Source organism: Haemorhous mexicanus, chromosome 2 (assembly GCF_027477595.1).
Source record: "Haemorhous mexicanus isolate bHaeMex1 chromosome 2, bHaeMex1.pri, whole genome shotgun sequence".
Classification (NCBI taxonomy): Eukaryota; Metazoa; Chordata; class Aves; order Passeriformes; family Fringillidae; genus Haemorhous; species Haemorhous mexicanus.
Genome location: NC_082342.1, coordinates 56,058,696 through 56,072,198, shown reverse-complemented (window position 1 = coordinate 56,072,198; position 13,503 = coordinate 56,058,696). Strand labels below are relative to the sequence as shown.

The 13,503-nt window shown below is 37.9% G+C and overlaps 1 protein-coding gene across 3 annotated transcripts in view; it reads left to right on the top strand.

Annotated features, from left to right (window-relative positions):
* Window positions 1-12,279, top strand: part of TRPC4 (transient receptor potential cation channel subfamily C member 4) — a 130,918-nt gene extending 118,639 nt beyond the window's left edge. For all 3 annotated transcript variants that reach the window (XM_059838918.1, XM_059838920.1, XM_059838919.1), the window contains 3 exons: window positions 7,522-7,563; window positions 9,341-9,430; window positions 9,721-12,279. In XM_059838918.1, coding sequence (XP_059694901.1) covers window positions 7,522-7,563; window positions 9,341-9,430; window positions 9,721-10,437 — 849 coding nt within the window. In that variant the 3' untranslated portion in view covers window positions 10,438-12,279. The remainder of the gene's footprint in view (window positions 1-7,521; window positions 7,564-9,340; window positions 9,431-9,720) is intronic.
* Window positions 12,280-13,503: the final 1,224 nt, after the last annotated feature.

Genomic DNA, 13,503 nt, shown 5'->3' with positions numbered 1-13,503 from the left:
TTAGCAGTGACATTTCTAGGGAAAAAAAAAAAAGAGGGGAAAAGACACACAAGGCGACCAAGAATAGTTCTGCACCTGGATTCAGCAGATGCCTGTGTAATATCTCAGCTACTTACTGTCTCTGGTAGATGCTGTGGGTAAAGCAGATTTGAACTTTTCCCTCCTGACTTCATCTACTTGAGATACCTCAGTCAGCGACACACATTTTCTATAATGTCAGTGGAAATATTAAGGCAAATCCTAACCCATCAACAACTAATTCTCTCTAGCTATGTTTTCTTCATTTCCCATGAGCGAGTCAGTACCTCAATAACTAGACTGAATTTAGCCAGCTCTAGCTTGAAGAATAGTGTTTGGGATAAAATATGGATAATGGCATTTTCTCTATACCATAGCGATTTGATGAATATAAATGTTTCAAGACTCAGCAAAGCATTAGGTGGGAGTATGGGAGTCAAGTGTGGGTAAGGGGGAAAAGAAAGGGGTATGATCCTTGTGCTATTGATTCTCATAAAAAAAACTTCCATCCATTTCAAATAAGTCAGGGGATATGACAAAATTATTTGATGGACCGTTACTATATCAACCTTTTCTTTGTATTTTTTCCCTATTCTTGATAAATGAGTAATAAGTTTTTTCCTACCTATTCTGCTGTCATATCCTGGAATGCAGTTTAATCTCTAGAAGTACTTGGAGGAACGAGTTCACATGCATGTAAGATATATGGTAAAGAGGAAAAGTGGCATATAAAACTTATGCACAATTACTATGCTGAGAAATGGATTTTGTCCTCTTTGTAGAAAGCTTCAAATCAGGCTTATTTCAATATACTGATATTGTTGGCCAGTATCTAAATTGTGAAAGCAAAACTGTTTCATTTTGATGTCATATTTGTACATATAGGAAAGAAACAGACAGGAAAAAAATCTAAAAAACATGAGGGTGATATTGAAACAAACCAGGAATGGATGACAAGAAACACACTGAAAAAACATTAAGTTAAGAAAGACTAACAATTATTCATATAGAAATTTTAAAGAGAACATTAACTAGCATGAATGGTGAATAATCTTAAGAGTAAAGCATCTCTCTGTAATATAGGAAGTGAAAAAAGTAAATGCAGCGACCAACAGAAGGAGAAATTATGAGATGTTGTTAGAAAGAAAAAGTCAAGAGAGAGAGTGATGTACTTGTGTGTGTGGGAGAGTGGGCAATGCTTCTAGGCATTTGTTAAACATTTGGTAGGGATGATTAGCTAGTGCAAACTGAGAGAATGATATTTCAAATTAATGGTATGATGCCAGTGTATAGCAGAGGGTTGCTTAACACAATATTTCTGCTTGACTGAGAAAGATACAGAAAAACCTTATACAGCCCAGCTAAACTTTCAGGACAATATTTCTTGTCAGACCTTCCATCTGGGATAAGGAAATATTTTTTCCTTTTTTTTTACCCTCTCAAACTGCAGATTTGGGAGTAAACTCATTCCTGGACAAGTGGAATAATAAAGAAAGATACGGAGTGCTCCCAGCCCTATGCGGAATGGCATGATGAGGAATGGGATTCAGAAAAACTATGTCTGCTTCCTCACCTACCTCCTGCTAGGATACATAAATACCACCTGCAAGAAACCCACATCTTAGATTTAGGAAAGCTGGTGCAACAAAGGGTCAAAGGGTAGGGAGTCTATGAACCAAGCTACTTGAGAATTTTTCCATATCGATTTTTTTTTTTGTTTTTAAGTTAAACTCCCCCAAAATCTCTAAACACCAAACTTTTTAATTAATATATTTCACTTTCAAATAAGATTTTGTTGGGAAAGACTTTTCAGCTTCAGGATGAAATTTCTGTTTGAAGAAAGGAGCAGGTGCCATTTAAAGCAAATATTTTGGGCTGAGGAGACCCAGATTTGCTTCTATTCTCCAGTGAATATCTAATTATTTACCCCAAGCGTAAAAACTATGACAACAAATTTCCTTCTCAAGATCTTTAAGATACTGCAGGGGCTAAGGTGCTCTCTTGGGAGAACAGAAGAGAAGGAGCTGAACCAAGCTTCCTCAGGATTTGAATGTGAACCACTAATTACTGAACTGTTTGGGATGGAGGACGTCAGTGAGGGAGAGATGTGGGACATTTTTAGTTGACTCCTGTAATTTTTTTTTTAATTATTTGAAAATGGAATCCCTAAAGCATGTGGGACAGTAGGGCCATATACATCACTGGTTTCCCCTGCTGAATAGATTCTGAGTTGGAATTAGAGCTGAAACCCCTCTGAAGCAGAGAGCTTACCAGCAGAGCCATCATGGCAACCACACTTCCAGCTGCCTGAAAAAATTGAGTGGCTGTGGCTAACCAGGCAGATTCAGTCTACCATATGGCCATCTCATAAAACTAGAAAGTTCTTCAGCTAATTCCTCAGTATAACACAAGCCCCATTAGGTTTATGTGAATCTGGAACATTTTACTATTTGCAGACCCAGTTTTTCACCCAAGCTCCAAAATGGAGTAAGATGTGCATATGCACTCTGTGCTCTGATTTCCACATTGGATGGATGCAAACCAGCAGTTAGGTGCAGTTAACTGGACATACTCCAAGAGCTTAATCATCAGTCAACAAATGGGCACACCACAGTGATCTCATAGTTTGTCCTGAGGGAGATCAGTTCTCTCTGGTTCTGACAAACTTCCCATACCCACAGGTCAGCCTTGATTTCCTAGAACTTTTTCAATTGTCCCAACATGCTACAACACAAATTAAATTTAGGACCTCTATGCCCTTTCAACCAAAAGTAAGGAAGAGTTTTCTTTGCCTTTTGTTCAAGGATCTCAGAGGACTTCAACTCAGTTGTATCTAGTTGTATCCTTTTCACTGTGTCCTGCATTATAAACTCTGTCTCCTTCTCTACAACCAGGTCTGGGAGAGTAAAAAAGTGCTGTAACATGATTTTCTTATATTGGCTATATAGATGGATGGATGGATGGATGGATGGATGGATGGATGGATGGATGGATGGATGGATTGGATGGATGGATGGATGCCATATTGTCTGTAAGGCAGAGCTCAGATTTCAAATCTCCAAATGTTAACTTTCTGAAATCTCCAAATGTTAACTTTCCTAGCAGGAAGCACTAATCAGCAGTGACGTACTATGGTGTTTTCCAGTAGAAAAAGCAGTCATGTGCATCCAAAGAGTGAGTCACTGCTAGAGGATACAAAATAGATAATAGACAGAAAGGAGCTGGCAAGGATTATGCATGATCTCTGCAAAAAGTCCTCAGTAACAAAAAGCCAGGAATCATGAACTAGGACTGAGTCAAGGATTAAATCAAATGTGTCAAGAATCCACTGTAAAATTTATATATGTGTACAGTTGAGAGTTCAGTATATGCAGGCAGAATGTGTAAAGAAAGGGTTGAGGGTCAGGATAGTTTACAGCACACATTCTAGTGAAATTATTTATCTGGCCCACAGGAAGAAGAGAAATGCCAGAAAAAATAGGTAGGACGTTGTTTGAGAGGGTCATCTACATGCTGTTTATGCCAAAACTGTAGTGGGCAAGAGCATGTATCATGGTCTGTAGCATTGTGAGGTGCCTCTGAAAAAAGCCAATTAATTTACATCTCCTTGGATGTCAGTTCTGTGGCTCTTTTTTGTTGTAGTGGGACAGCTGAAGCAATGGGTGGTAAAGTCAAGGGGAGGTTTTTCAAGGGAGAGGCTTTTTCTCCAAAGCAACACGGTGCCCAGCCATGCTGAGGGCAGCTTCTCTAGCCACAGCTTCAGCGGAAGGAAGGCCAGGAAGGGACATTGACTTACTGATATTTCAGCTCTGCTATGAATCAGACAGAGCTCTTCTACCACTCAGAGTTCAGCACATTTTTTCATTCTGTCATTTTGACATATTCCAGGTATGCAACATTTTCTTCAGCTATTATCAGTTATCTCCTGCACTTAAAATTCTGAAATAAGTGCATGCTTGTGTGCTGCTTTTGACATATATCTATATCAACTATATCTATCTCTGTATCAGTTCTATTAATTTTGTTAGCTTACCTTTGCAAAAGCCAGATTAGTAATATAATTCTATTAATTAGGCTGAGGTTTTCCTGACTGCACAAGGGTTATGGGTGTGTCAAGGCCATAACCTGTTGGCCATCTGTATTCCAGAAAAAAAAGATATATGGGAAAAGAAATCCTAGTCCCACCAGAACAAATGGTACTGTTTTCCTCAAATTACATTCTACTTTACATCTGATCAGTCACCAAAAAGTGTTTCATCTATAATTTTAAGTATTTCAGAAGTGAAAATTGAGAGGATTTCCAGGGATAGCTTCAGTAATTTTTTTTTTTTTTTGCATCTGATGTTTAGATAAACAGTTGTCTCTTTTCTAGCTATACAGAATTTTGTGCCATTTTCTGAGCAACCTACACAATTTTATTATCATTTGTCACGGAAAATCTCCTTTTCCCTTCTCCTATTCTTTTTTCACCTAGTGGAAAATGATGCAATTTCTAAGTCAGTGTAAATGTTTTGTATTTGCTCTGTAATGTCTGTTATTGAAAGTTGAGCAAAGAAATAATGCCTTCCATCTGGCGTGGAAATCAATAATCTGGAGTGTTCCTTGTATAGCCAAAAATCATTTCATGGAGAATCTTCTCTGTCAACACAGATAAATTCTAATCCTTTAAAGGTGATGCTTCTAGTCAAGATGAGGAATATATCCCACAACTTCAGACAATATTTCCATTTTCTTTATCACTAAGCAGTTTAAGGTCAAGTGCAGGCATTGGATTTATATTCCTGCATTATAAAATATATCATTTTAATAAACATGTCAAAATAAGTAATACAATTTTATTAAATTTTTGACTGCTAAAGAGATCTTTTTTCCAAACAGTGTAAATTGCTGGCAATGGCATAAACAGGAGGATCAGAATAATTATCACTGCTAGTGGAGCTACTGTTAAAGCTTCCTAAAGGATGTTAGTGCCCCCTTTTGGAAAGTGACAACAACATCCCCCTCAATTTCATTGTATTCAACAGCTTAACCGAGTTTCCCACCCTGGTACTATTTTTAGTAAAATTAAACTTTCATCCTTTTGCCATAATTTTTGTCATAATTTTCATCCTTTTGCCATCCTTTTGTCATAATTTTCAACTTCTTCATGCACACAGAACAATGGTTACTTGAAACAAATTTTGAACCATAAATTAGACTATAACTGAGTAGAAAAAAGCAGACCAGCTGAGAACCAAATAAGGACAATATGAATGTTAATGACATTTTATTTCTAGTGAATGGCCTGGTTTTCAGACGTGTTTAGGCAAAGATTCATTCTGCTTTCAAAAGGAAGCAAAAGATGTTTAGGAACTAGAGATGGAACCTAAACATGTAAATGAGAGATAGAGAGCTGTTTTGGTGATAATAAATTTGATAGGTTATGTGTAATTCCCAGTGGAGTAGGTATGTAAATGTGCATGAAAACATACAATTAAATTAATTTTCTTTCAGCTTCTTGGTGGTATGGAGTGAAAACAATTAAGTGCAGTAGAACTGTTCTGGCATGTTATTGCACAAATCTTTTCACGTACTTATCCCAAATTGTACTTGTTGGCATTACATTAAGGAGAAAAGCCACAGCCTCTGTTTCTGGGAGTTTCCAAATTGGCTGCAAAAAAAAAGGATAAATGGTATCTAGGTAGCTCTTGTTACAGATACAGAATTTAACCTATGCATTTATTTCACATTTCAGTGTAAAATAAAACAGAATAGATAGCAGCTGCAGGAAGTATTGTGCAAGACGAGAATCAGCTTTTTTTTTTTTACTTAGGAGTTATTGACTTTACCTGAAGTGTGTTTCAATTACACCCTAAATTGTTTTCCCCTTCACCTGTGAGTCAGATCTGTTGTTGAGAGCTCTCTTAGCCATGGACTCCCTGAGTGCTCTCTCGGCAGAATGAAACATCTCCACCGTGTGGCCAACTGCAAGAAAGCTGATTTTTGTTTTTCTAAAAACCGGCTAAGTTCGGGTGTTGTGAGGGTATGAGCCTTCCCACGGCTGCCCTGTCCCCTCTGGCCTTGGTGATGGCAAGCTCGCCCATCCCTCCATCCTTCAGCACAAGAAATAGCCATTTCCTCTTTTACGAGGCGTAGATGGAGAAACACAATCTGGAAAAATACTGAAGAAAGCAATCTCATGTACAAAGCCCTACCCCACAGTGGCTCTTCAGACTGATTAAGAAATAATGATTTTCCACCTTTCTATTAGTTTTTGCTAGCCCAGCCACAAAGCCACTGCATCCCTCAAATTAATTGCAAACAAGAGATCAACCCTGAAGTGTAAACTGACTGACTCCAAGCACAGGGAGAAGGTTCATGATTTCTTTCAATTAAAAAAAAAAAGATATGAAATAATTTGCTGTGCCTGCCTTACTATGCAGCTGAGGTCAATTTTAACAAGTCCTTTGGATGTCCTTTCCTCCTGCTTTAAGCTTCTGTCAAGTGTTCTGTTTTGCAGAGATAAAATCAGTGGTCAGACAAATTATTTTCTTGTCAGCAGCAGATATGAGAGTCTAAGTTAAAGCTGTGTTTCTTTCACCAGTTAGGAATAATTTTTGTAGAGGATGGGGATATGTTACTCATTATGCAATTGAGGACAAAAGGAAGTCAAGGGAAAAAATTAATCCGGCCTTTTTTGCCCGTATTCTCCTGGGCAGCCCTTAGGTATGGCAGTTTAATTTAATGCACCTGCTTGAAAGCTGGGTGATTCTTTCATCCTACCACACTTCTTTTAGCTGCTCCTTTTCAGAGTTACTGTCCCCTTTACCCTCCCTCCCTATCAACACCATACTGTGTTGAAAGCTGTTTCTTTCTTCCATAGACCTCTCTATGACTAAGTGTTTTTAACAGAGAACTAAGGGGGAGCTTTTCTCATTAACACAGTTTTATAGTGCAGGTTTTGATTAGCTTTACCTTACATGAGACATTAGGAGCCATAGCAAGTGTCTTGCTCATACCATGGGTTTACAAATCCCACCCTGTTGATGATTTTCCATGCAGTTTCCCTTTTGTAACTCATGTCCATTGACTCCTGTTCTTTCACTGTGTACCTCCAAATAAAATCTAACTTGACATGAGTCAAGCTGTTTTCAATTCAGTAAAATATGCTTTAGTCTGTGCAAGTGAGTGACATGATCCATTGTTCCACTTCCATCTCAGATCGTTGACCTTGGGGCTCTGCAACCTGTGGCCTGGCCACCCCACCACATCCATGCTGATGCAGGAATAAAAGCATTTTGACAAAAGTGCAGAAAAACCACTTTGCCTTCCCCACAGCAGCCTTCCCCTTTTTATAAAGCAAATGATAGGCTTTTTTCAAACACTGTCATTTTTCAACAGATTCTGAACCTCTTCTCTCAGCTTGCTAGATACTGTATAATGCACAGACCTGCTGTTTTCTACGCTTAAATCTTTTATTTCCACACAGAGATTAATTTTTTTTTATTCTTTTCTATTTTTCAGAGACGTGCAGCTGACAATTTGAGGAGACATCATCAATACCAGGTACAGGCCTATGTTTATTCTTTGGGCAATTGTTTTTCTATGCCTTCAGAATGTCTTCATGAGGAAAAAAAAATATGGAAGAATTTCATGAGAAAGTGGAAAAGGAAAATAAATGGAAAAAACCATAAAGTCTGTACTTTTTTCCTCTTCAGCAAACAAGTTTAGAATTTTTGATGTTCAAACAAAATCATTTGAGAATACAATTAACTTCTTTTTGGAGCAAAAAGGATATTTTCTAGAGCAATAACATACTATCCAGTATTTTGCCCATTGTAACATGGATTGCCTTTAATTAAAGCAAACTCCTGCCTGCCAAGAATCATCAGGACCATATGTACATGCTCCATCAGAACCTGTTCTTCATCTCTCCAGCTTTAATCCCTCATAAACAACTTCCTTAATAACCCCTCTGCCTAGATCCCCCTGTATGTAAGCAATTCTTTTTCATCCTTCCTTCTTCAGCTTCTACTTTTTTTAGATTATTATTTCACAATGAATAATTTTCAGCTTTATTTTGAATTTTTGTCATGTAAAAATTAAACCAGGTGTGAGCTGTAGGCTTGGTAGTTAATGAATCCCATATGAGAAATAACTAGGTAAGCTGGGACTTTTCCAGCCTGAAGAAGAGGCAGCTGCGGGAAGTACAACAGGGATCTATAGAATCATGAGGAAGGTGAGCACAGAGCAGTGGTTTGCCATTTATCTTATTTGTTTTGCCATAAACTGAGCACCACACATGTACTGCACTGCATTAGCGAGGCTGTATAGGCAGCCTTTTGAGGGAAGTGATTTTTCTCCTCTAGCCCTCACTTGTGGGACTTTATCCAGAGCAGCATGTCGTGTCTGGTCCCCACAGTACAGGAGAGATGTTAACAAACTGGAAGGGACCCCAGCAAGGGGGCACGAAGATGGTCAGAGGACTATAATATAAACAGCTCAGATTTCAGCCTGGAGTAGGTTAGGGGAAATGTAACTGCTGCTAAATATCATAGTGGGTGATTAGAGAGGAGGAGCCAGATTTTTCTTCGAGGTACAATGCAAAAAAACAAAATGGACACAAGTTGAAAAAAGGGTAATTCCGTAAGGTATGGAGAATTATCTTTGCAGTGAGAGTAGTAAAGAACTGGAAAAAGGTGCTCAGGGAGGCTGCAGTATCTCCACCCATGGAGTTATTCAGCACTTGACTGGGTATGGCCCTGAGCTGACTCATACAGCCTTCAGGTATCTATTTCAACCTAAATAATTTCTAGAATTCTTAGAAGACAGCAATGGAAGCTACCAGACTGAAGGTTAAAAATAAAACCCCGAAATAGAATCTTACTCCATACTGTGGAATTCATTGGCAGAGGATTTTTGAATGCTGAAAGTTTACATTAGTTCAAAATGCATAAGAAAACCTGTCACAGCCAATTAAACCTAGAACTAGCATTTTTGTTCAGAGAGCCACTGTGTCTCACAGCACAGGAGGCTTGAGAGAGAATAGCTGGAAATAAAGTTGTACAGCCACACCAGACTTGCTCTCCTCATGAGGCATCAGCAACTGCTCACTGCCAGGCTGGATATTACTGGCAGTAAACATACCTTGGGTCAAACCCAGCATATCCCTTCTCAGGATAATAAGCATTAGTAATTTCCATCAAATAGCAAAACAAATTTTCAAACGGGTTTGTATAGTTTTTGTCATGTTCCTAAAGCATGAAAAAGCCCAAGCAGAGCCTGTGAGTGTGTATTTACTAACTAATACCGAGAAAGCTAACACAATGCTTTTTATTTTTAGGAAGTTATGAGAAATCTGGTTAAAAGGTATGTTGCAGCAATGATAAGAGATGCCAAAACTGAGGAAGGATTGACAGAAGAAAATTTTAAGGTATGTGTTTATTTTTATCTTTAGAGGTGTTTTAGTAATTTAGTGAGATATTTTAAAACTTCAAAGCATATTTCTTACCCTCAGTTATTCAGGTAGCATATAACTTGCTTCCTAGAGCAAGATATTCAACCTTGAGGATACCAGGTATGCCAACATCGAGAGAGTAAAGTTTATTACTGACCCTAACATAAGCCCTTTTTTTTTCTTTTTTTTTTCCTCTTTTTATTTCAAAAAGAAAGTCAAATTAGCTTTGATGTTCTGACATTTCATCTTTTTTCCTAATTTTTTAGGAGTTAAAACAAGATATTTCCAGCTTTCGCTTTGAAGTCCTGGGTTTGTTAAAAGGAAGCAAGCTGTCTAATTTGCAGACTGGAAAGATGAGCAAAGACACTGCCTCCCTGTCAGAAAATGAAGAAAATAGTGAGAGTGAAGGAAACAAGAAAGGAAAGAAGAAACCCTTCAGCCTTTTTGACATAACAACGATGATTCACCCTCGATCAGCCAATATCACCTCTGAAGGACATAATGTCAGCAATGGCTCAGCAATGATGGTGTCAGAGTCCACTCAGGAGAAACAAAAGCGTGTGAATTTTGTAACAGACATAAAAAATTTTGGGTTGTTTCACAGACGATCAAAAACAAACTCTGTGGAGCAGAGTAAAAATAAAATATACACCGTTTCTGAGGAGGTTTCCCGTCAGCAGGCAGAAGAACTATGTGAGAAAACTGATGAACTGGAAGAGGGAGAATTGATAATGAACTGTGAATTAAACTTCCGAAATCCTGGCAAAAAATGCGTGCTAGCTGAGTCACAAAATACCAGCGAGTCTTTGGATTCACAGGAAGAGGGAAGTGTTTGTCCTTCAGAAACAGAGAAAATGGAGTTACAGAGCTCAGAACCTGCCGCTCCGCAGGATCAGCTGGGCAAGGCAGTGGACATTAGCATTGACTCTGATGGGAAACAGGAAACAATTGTTCAGGGTGACTATGTGATAACAAGGTTGTGATGCTTACAGGAGGAAGCATTTACAAATATATATATTTTGCATAGTGCTTTTGGGGGGGAATGTTTTAAGAATTATATTAGATAATGCAGAATTACACTTTATAGTACTCAACTGTGGCACATGATCCTGTAACATAGTAGTCAAGAGAAAGAAAATATGAGGACCTTCTGTTTTGTAGCCTGCTTCAGCTTTCACGATTTGTTTTACATTTTTTTAATAAATGGAAGCATCTTGTATTCTTGTACTGTTGCAATAACCCACAGAAACTTTTTAGCTATCTTTTTCAATTACAACAAATGAAATTTCTCTCATATGATAGTTGACTCCTATGATAAATATTTTTCTATGCAAATAAAAAGTAGCTTAAGAGACTTGTAAACTTTTATTTAACTTTGTAGGTTCTTAAAAGATTCTGTGCACCATAATAATCATATGTGGCTCCTGCCAGCATAATTCATGTCAAGCTATCAGAATCATCTGTTTAAATAGCTAGAAACTTGTGTCGAAATCTATACAGAATCAGAAGATAAATTATATTCTTTTATTTATTGAAGGAATATGAATACCTGTAAATTATGAAAAATAGGTCTATTTGATTATTTAATTACAACTTTTCCTCACAGCAAGAGGAGTGTGACTGTCCTGATACATTGTTAGAAATGGATTTGCAAGTTCTGAAGACTAGAAATGTTTCTTATAGGAAAAGATCTGTGGCTTACTAAAAATTGATGATGGATTATTCCCCAAGAAGCCTTTTTCACCACAGCTACTGCTTCTTCAACCATCTATTTTTCCTCGTGTGGACAACCTATGCACTTTAATATTCAGCTGCTTATTAGCTTCTGCCTTTACAATACACTTGGATTTGATAAGGGAAAGATACTTCAGGAATAAAAAAGCATACAATGATTCCCCTGAGTACTTGAATAAATATGGCAATTTGTTGAGAAGTTTTAGAAGGCACGCCTTAAGGGAGTTTCTTTGACAGTTTTACAGTTTGGGGGAACCTGATTGGATGTTTTATAATAGATACTAAATGTATAAAGAAAACCTAATAGTATTTTTCATAACTGATGAGTTACTCACTGTCATAGTTAAAACCAGTATTTTTAAAATTAAATATTGTGGGGTTTTTAAATCATTGGCTGGTGTCCTACATTATTAAAAATGTCATTTTACAACCGGCATAAGACTAACCACCTCCAGCTTCCAACACCATTCTTTCCCCCCCTGAATACACCACAAAAGTGTTGTTATTTCATTCTTAACTTCCCCAGCCTTGCCATGGTAGATTTTGTAATTCATATTAGGATGTATTAAGGAACTTCCAGATGCATAGAGTGAATTTGCACTTCTGATGGAATCTATCCCATGTAAACCTGTAGGGCCTGACCTAAAACCATGTCATTCTAAACCCAGATTGTCCTGGTACTGAACTGTGTCTTGAAAATCCAGGCAAACCCCTCTCATCTCTATACTTTAAGGTGAGTTTTCCAGCTCTCCTTTACATGTTTGCTACTCTCTCCGATGTCACATGTTGAAAACTTCCTTGCTCCACATCTCTTTGTGTCATGGCAGATACAGTTAAACCAAAATGGAAAATATGAGTCATAATTGGAAAATAGTTTGTGTAGCTTTGCAACAATGTGTTCAATTCATATTTGTTTGGTTAGTTTCCATCTTGGCCTCTTGACTGCTCTGTAGACCCTCTCTCCTTCACGTCTCTCTCCTTGTCCACCTTTAGATTGTAAGCTCCTTGGGGCAGAGCCTGCAGCTTTTCTGTCTGGAAAGCACCTGAATTATTACAAGTATAAAAAGAAATAAATAATAATAATGGTGGAATACCCTCATATCATTTGTATTAGATTAACTCTTCTAGAGAGTTCTTTTTTGTACTGTAACATTTTTGCCGAAGATGCCATAAGGCAAATGTGTCACATTGTCACAAAATTTTCTGTATGCCAGTTAACAGCCCTTCCCCACTACTGCCTTCAGTTTCTCATTCTTCATGGTTTGTAATGCCTTTGAGTCCTAAGCTTACTCCCTTTACACTAGCCAAATTCAAAACAGACAGTGCTTGCTCAAAAGAGCTTTCAACACATTCCAGCCACATGGTTTCACTCCAGACAGAAAGTGCCTGAGCGCGGTATTTGTATTGCAGACATCACCATTATCAGAACAAGTTCACTACAACAGGTCTAAGAGTTGTGCCTGTTATTCTGGCATCATAAGAGCCTGTTTCCCCTGTACATAAAGTTCCCAACACAGTAAAGTGAAATATCAGCCACACCATCACATCATGACCCCACTGTGCTGGGCATCAGTCTAAGTCATGGAGTGGATGCAAGACAGAACAGCAGAGACAGTGCAGGTGGGCAGGATACTTAACCATAGGGACACAATTTATTGAATAGCAAGAGGCAGTCAGTCTTTTGGTGCCTTTTTCTTTTTTTTCTTACATCCAAATACTGAAACATAGGTCTAATAAATAAAGCATACTTGAAATCAACATTTGCTCTATTTTTATGTTATTCTTAGGCATCAAAGCTTGACAGTAATAAGGACCTGATGTAATTAGGGCCTGATGGAACTGGTATAAGTTCCATCAAATAAGCTAAATAAGCACCTCATTCTGTGACAACAGATGAGCCCAAAATATATCCAAAACTGAAATGGTGATGGACTTTTACTGCTTTGCAGGCAGCCAAAAAAACCCCTTTTTTCCCTGGATGCCTCTGAGAGGACACCTGTGCCAAGGAAGATCAAGATATGCACAGAGCAAAGCTTGTAATGCCACTGCAGAGGCATTATTAAGCTTTGCAAAGCTGAGCATACTTCCTCCCCAAACTAAATTAAAAAGTTCTAACCTACCTGTCCCTTCCTGCACCTTCCATTAGCATCAGTATAGGAGGAATAAAAATGGACCAGGATATGAACCCCTATAAAAGTTTTTTGAAGCAGAGCTTAAAATTGTAAAATGTTTCATGCAGCTAGAAAACTGACTAAGTACAAAGGGGGGTTTAATACCAGTATTAGGTTGCTTAGATTGTTGAGAAAACATTTTTT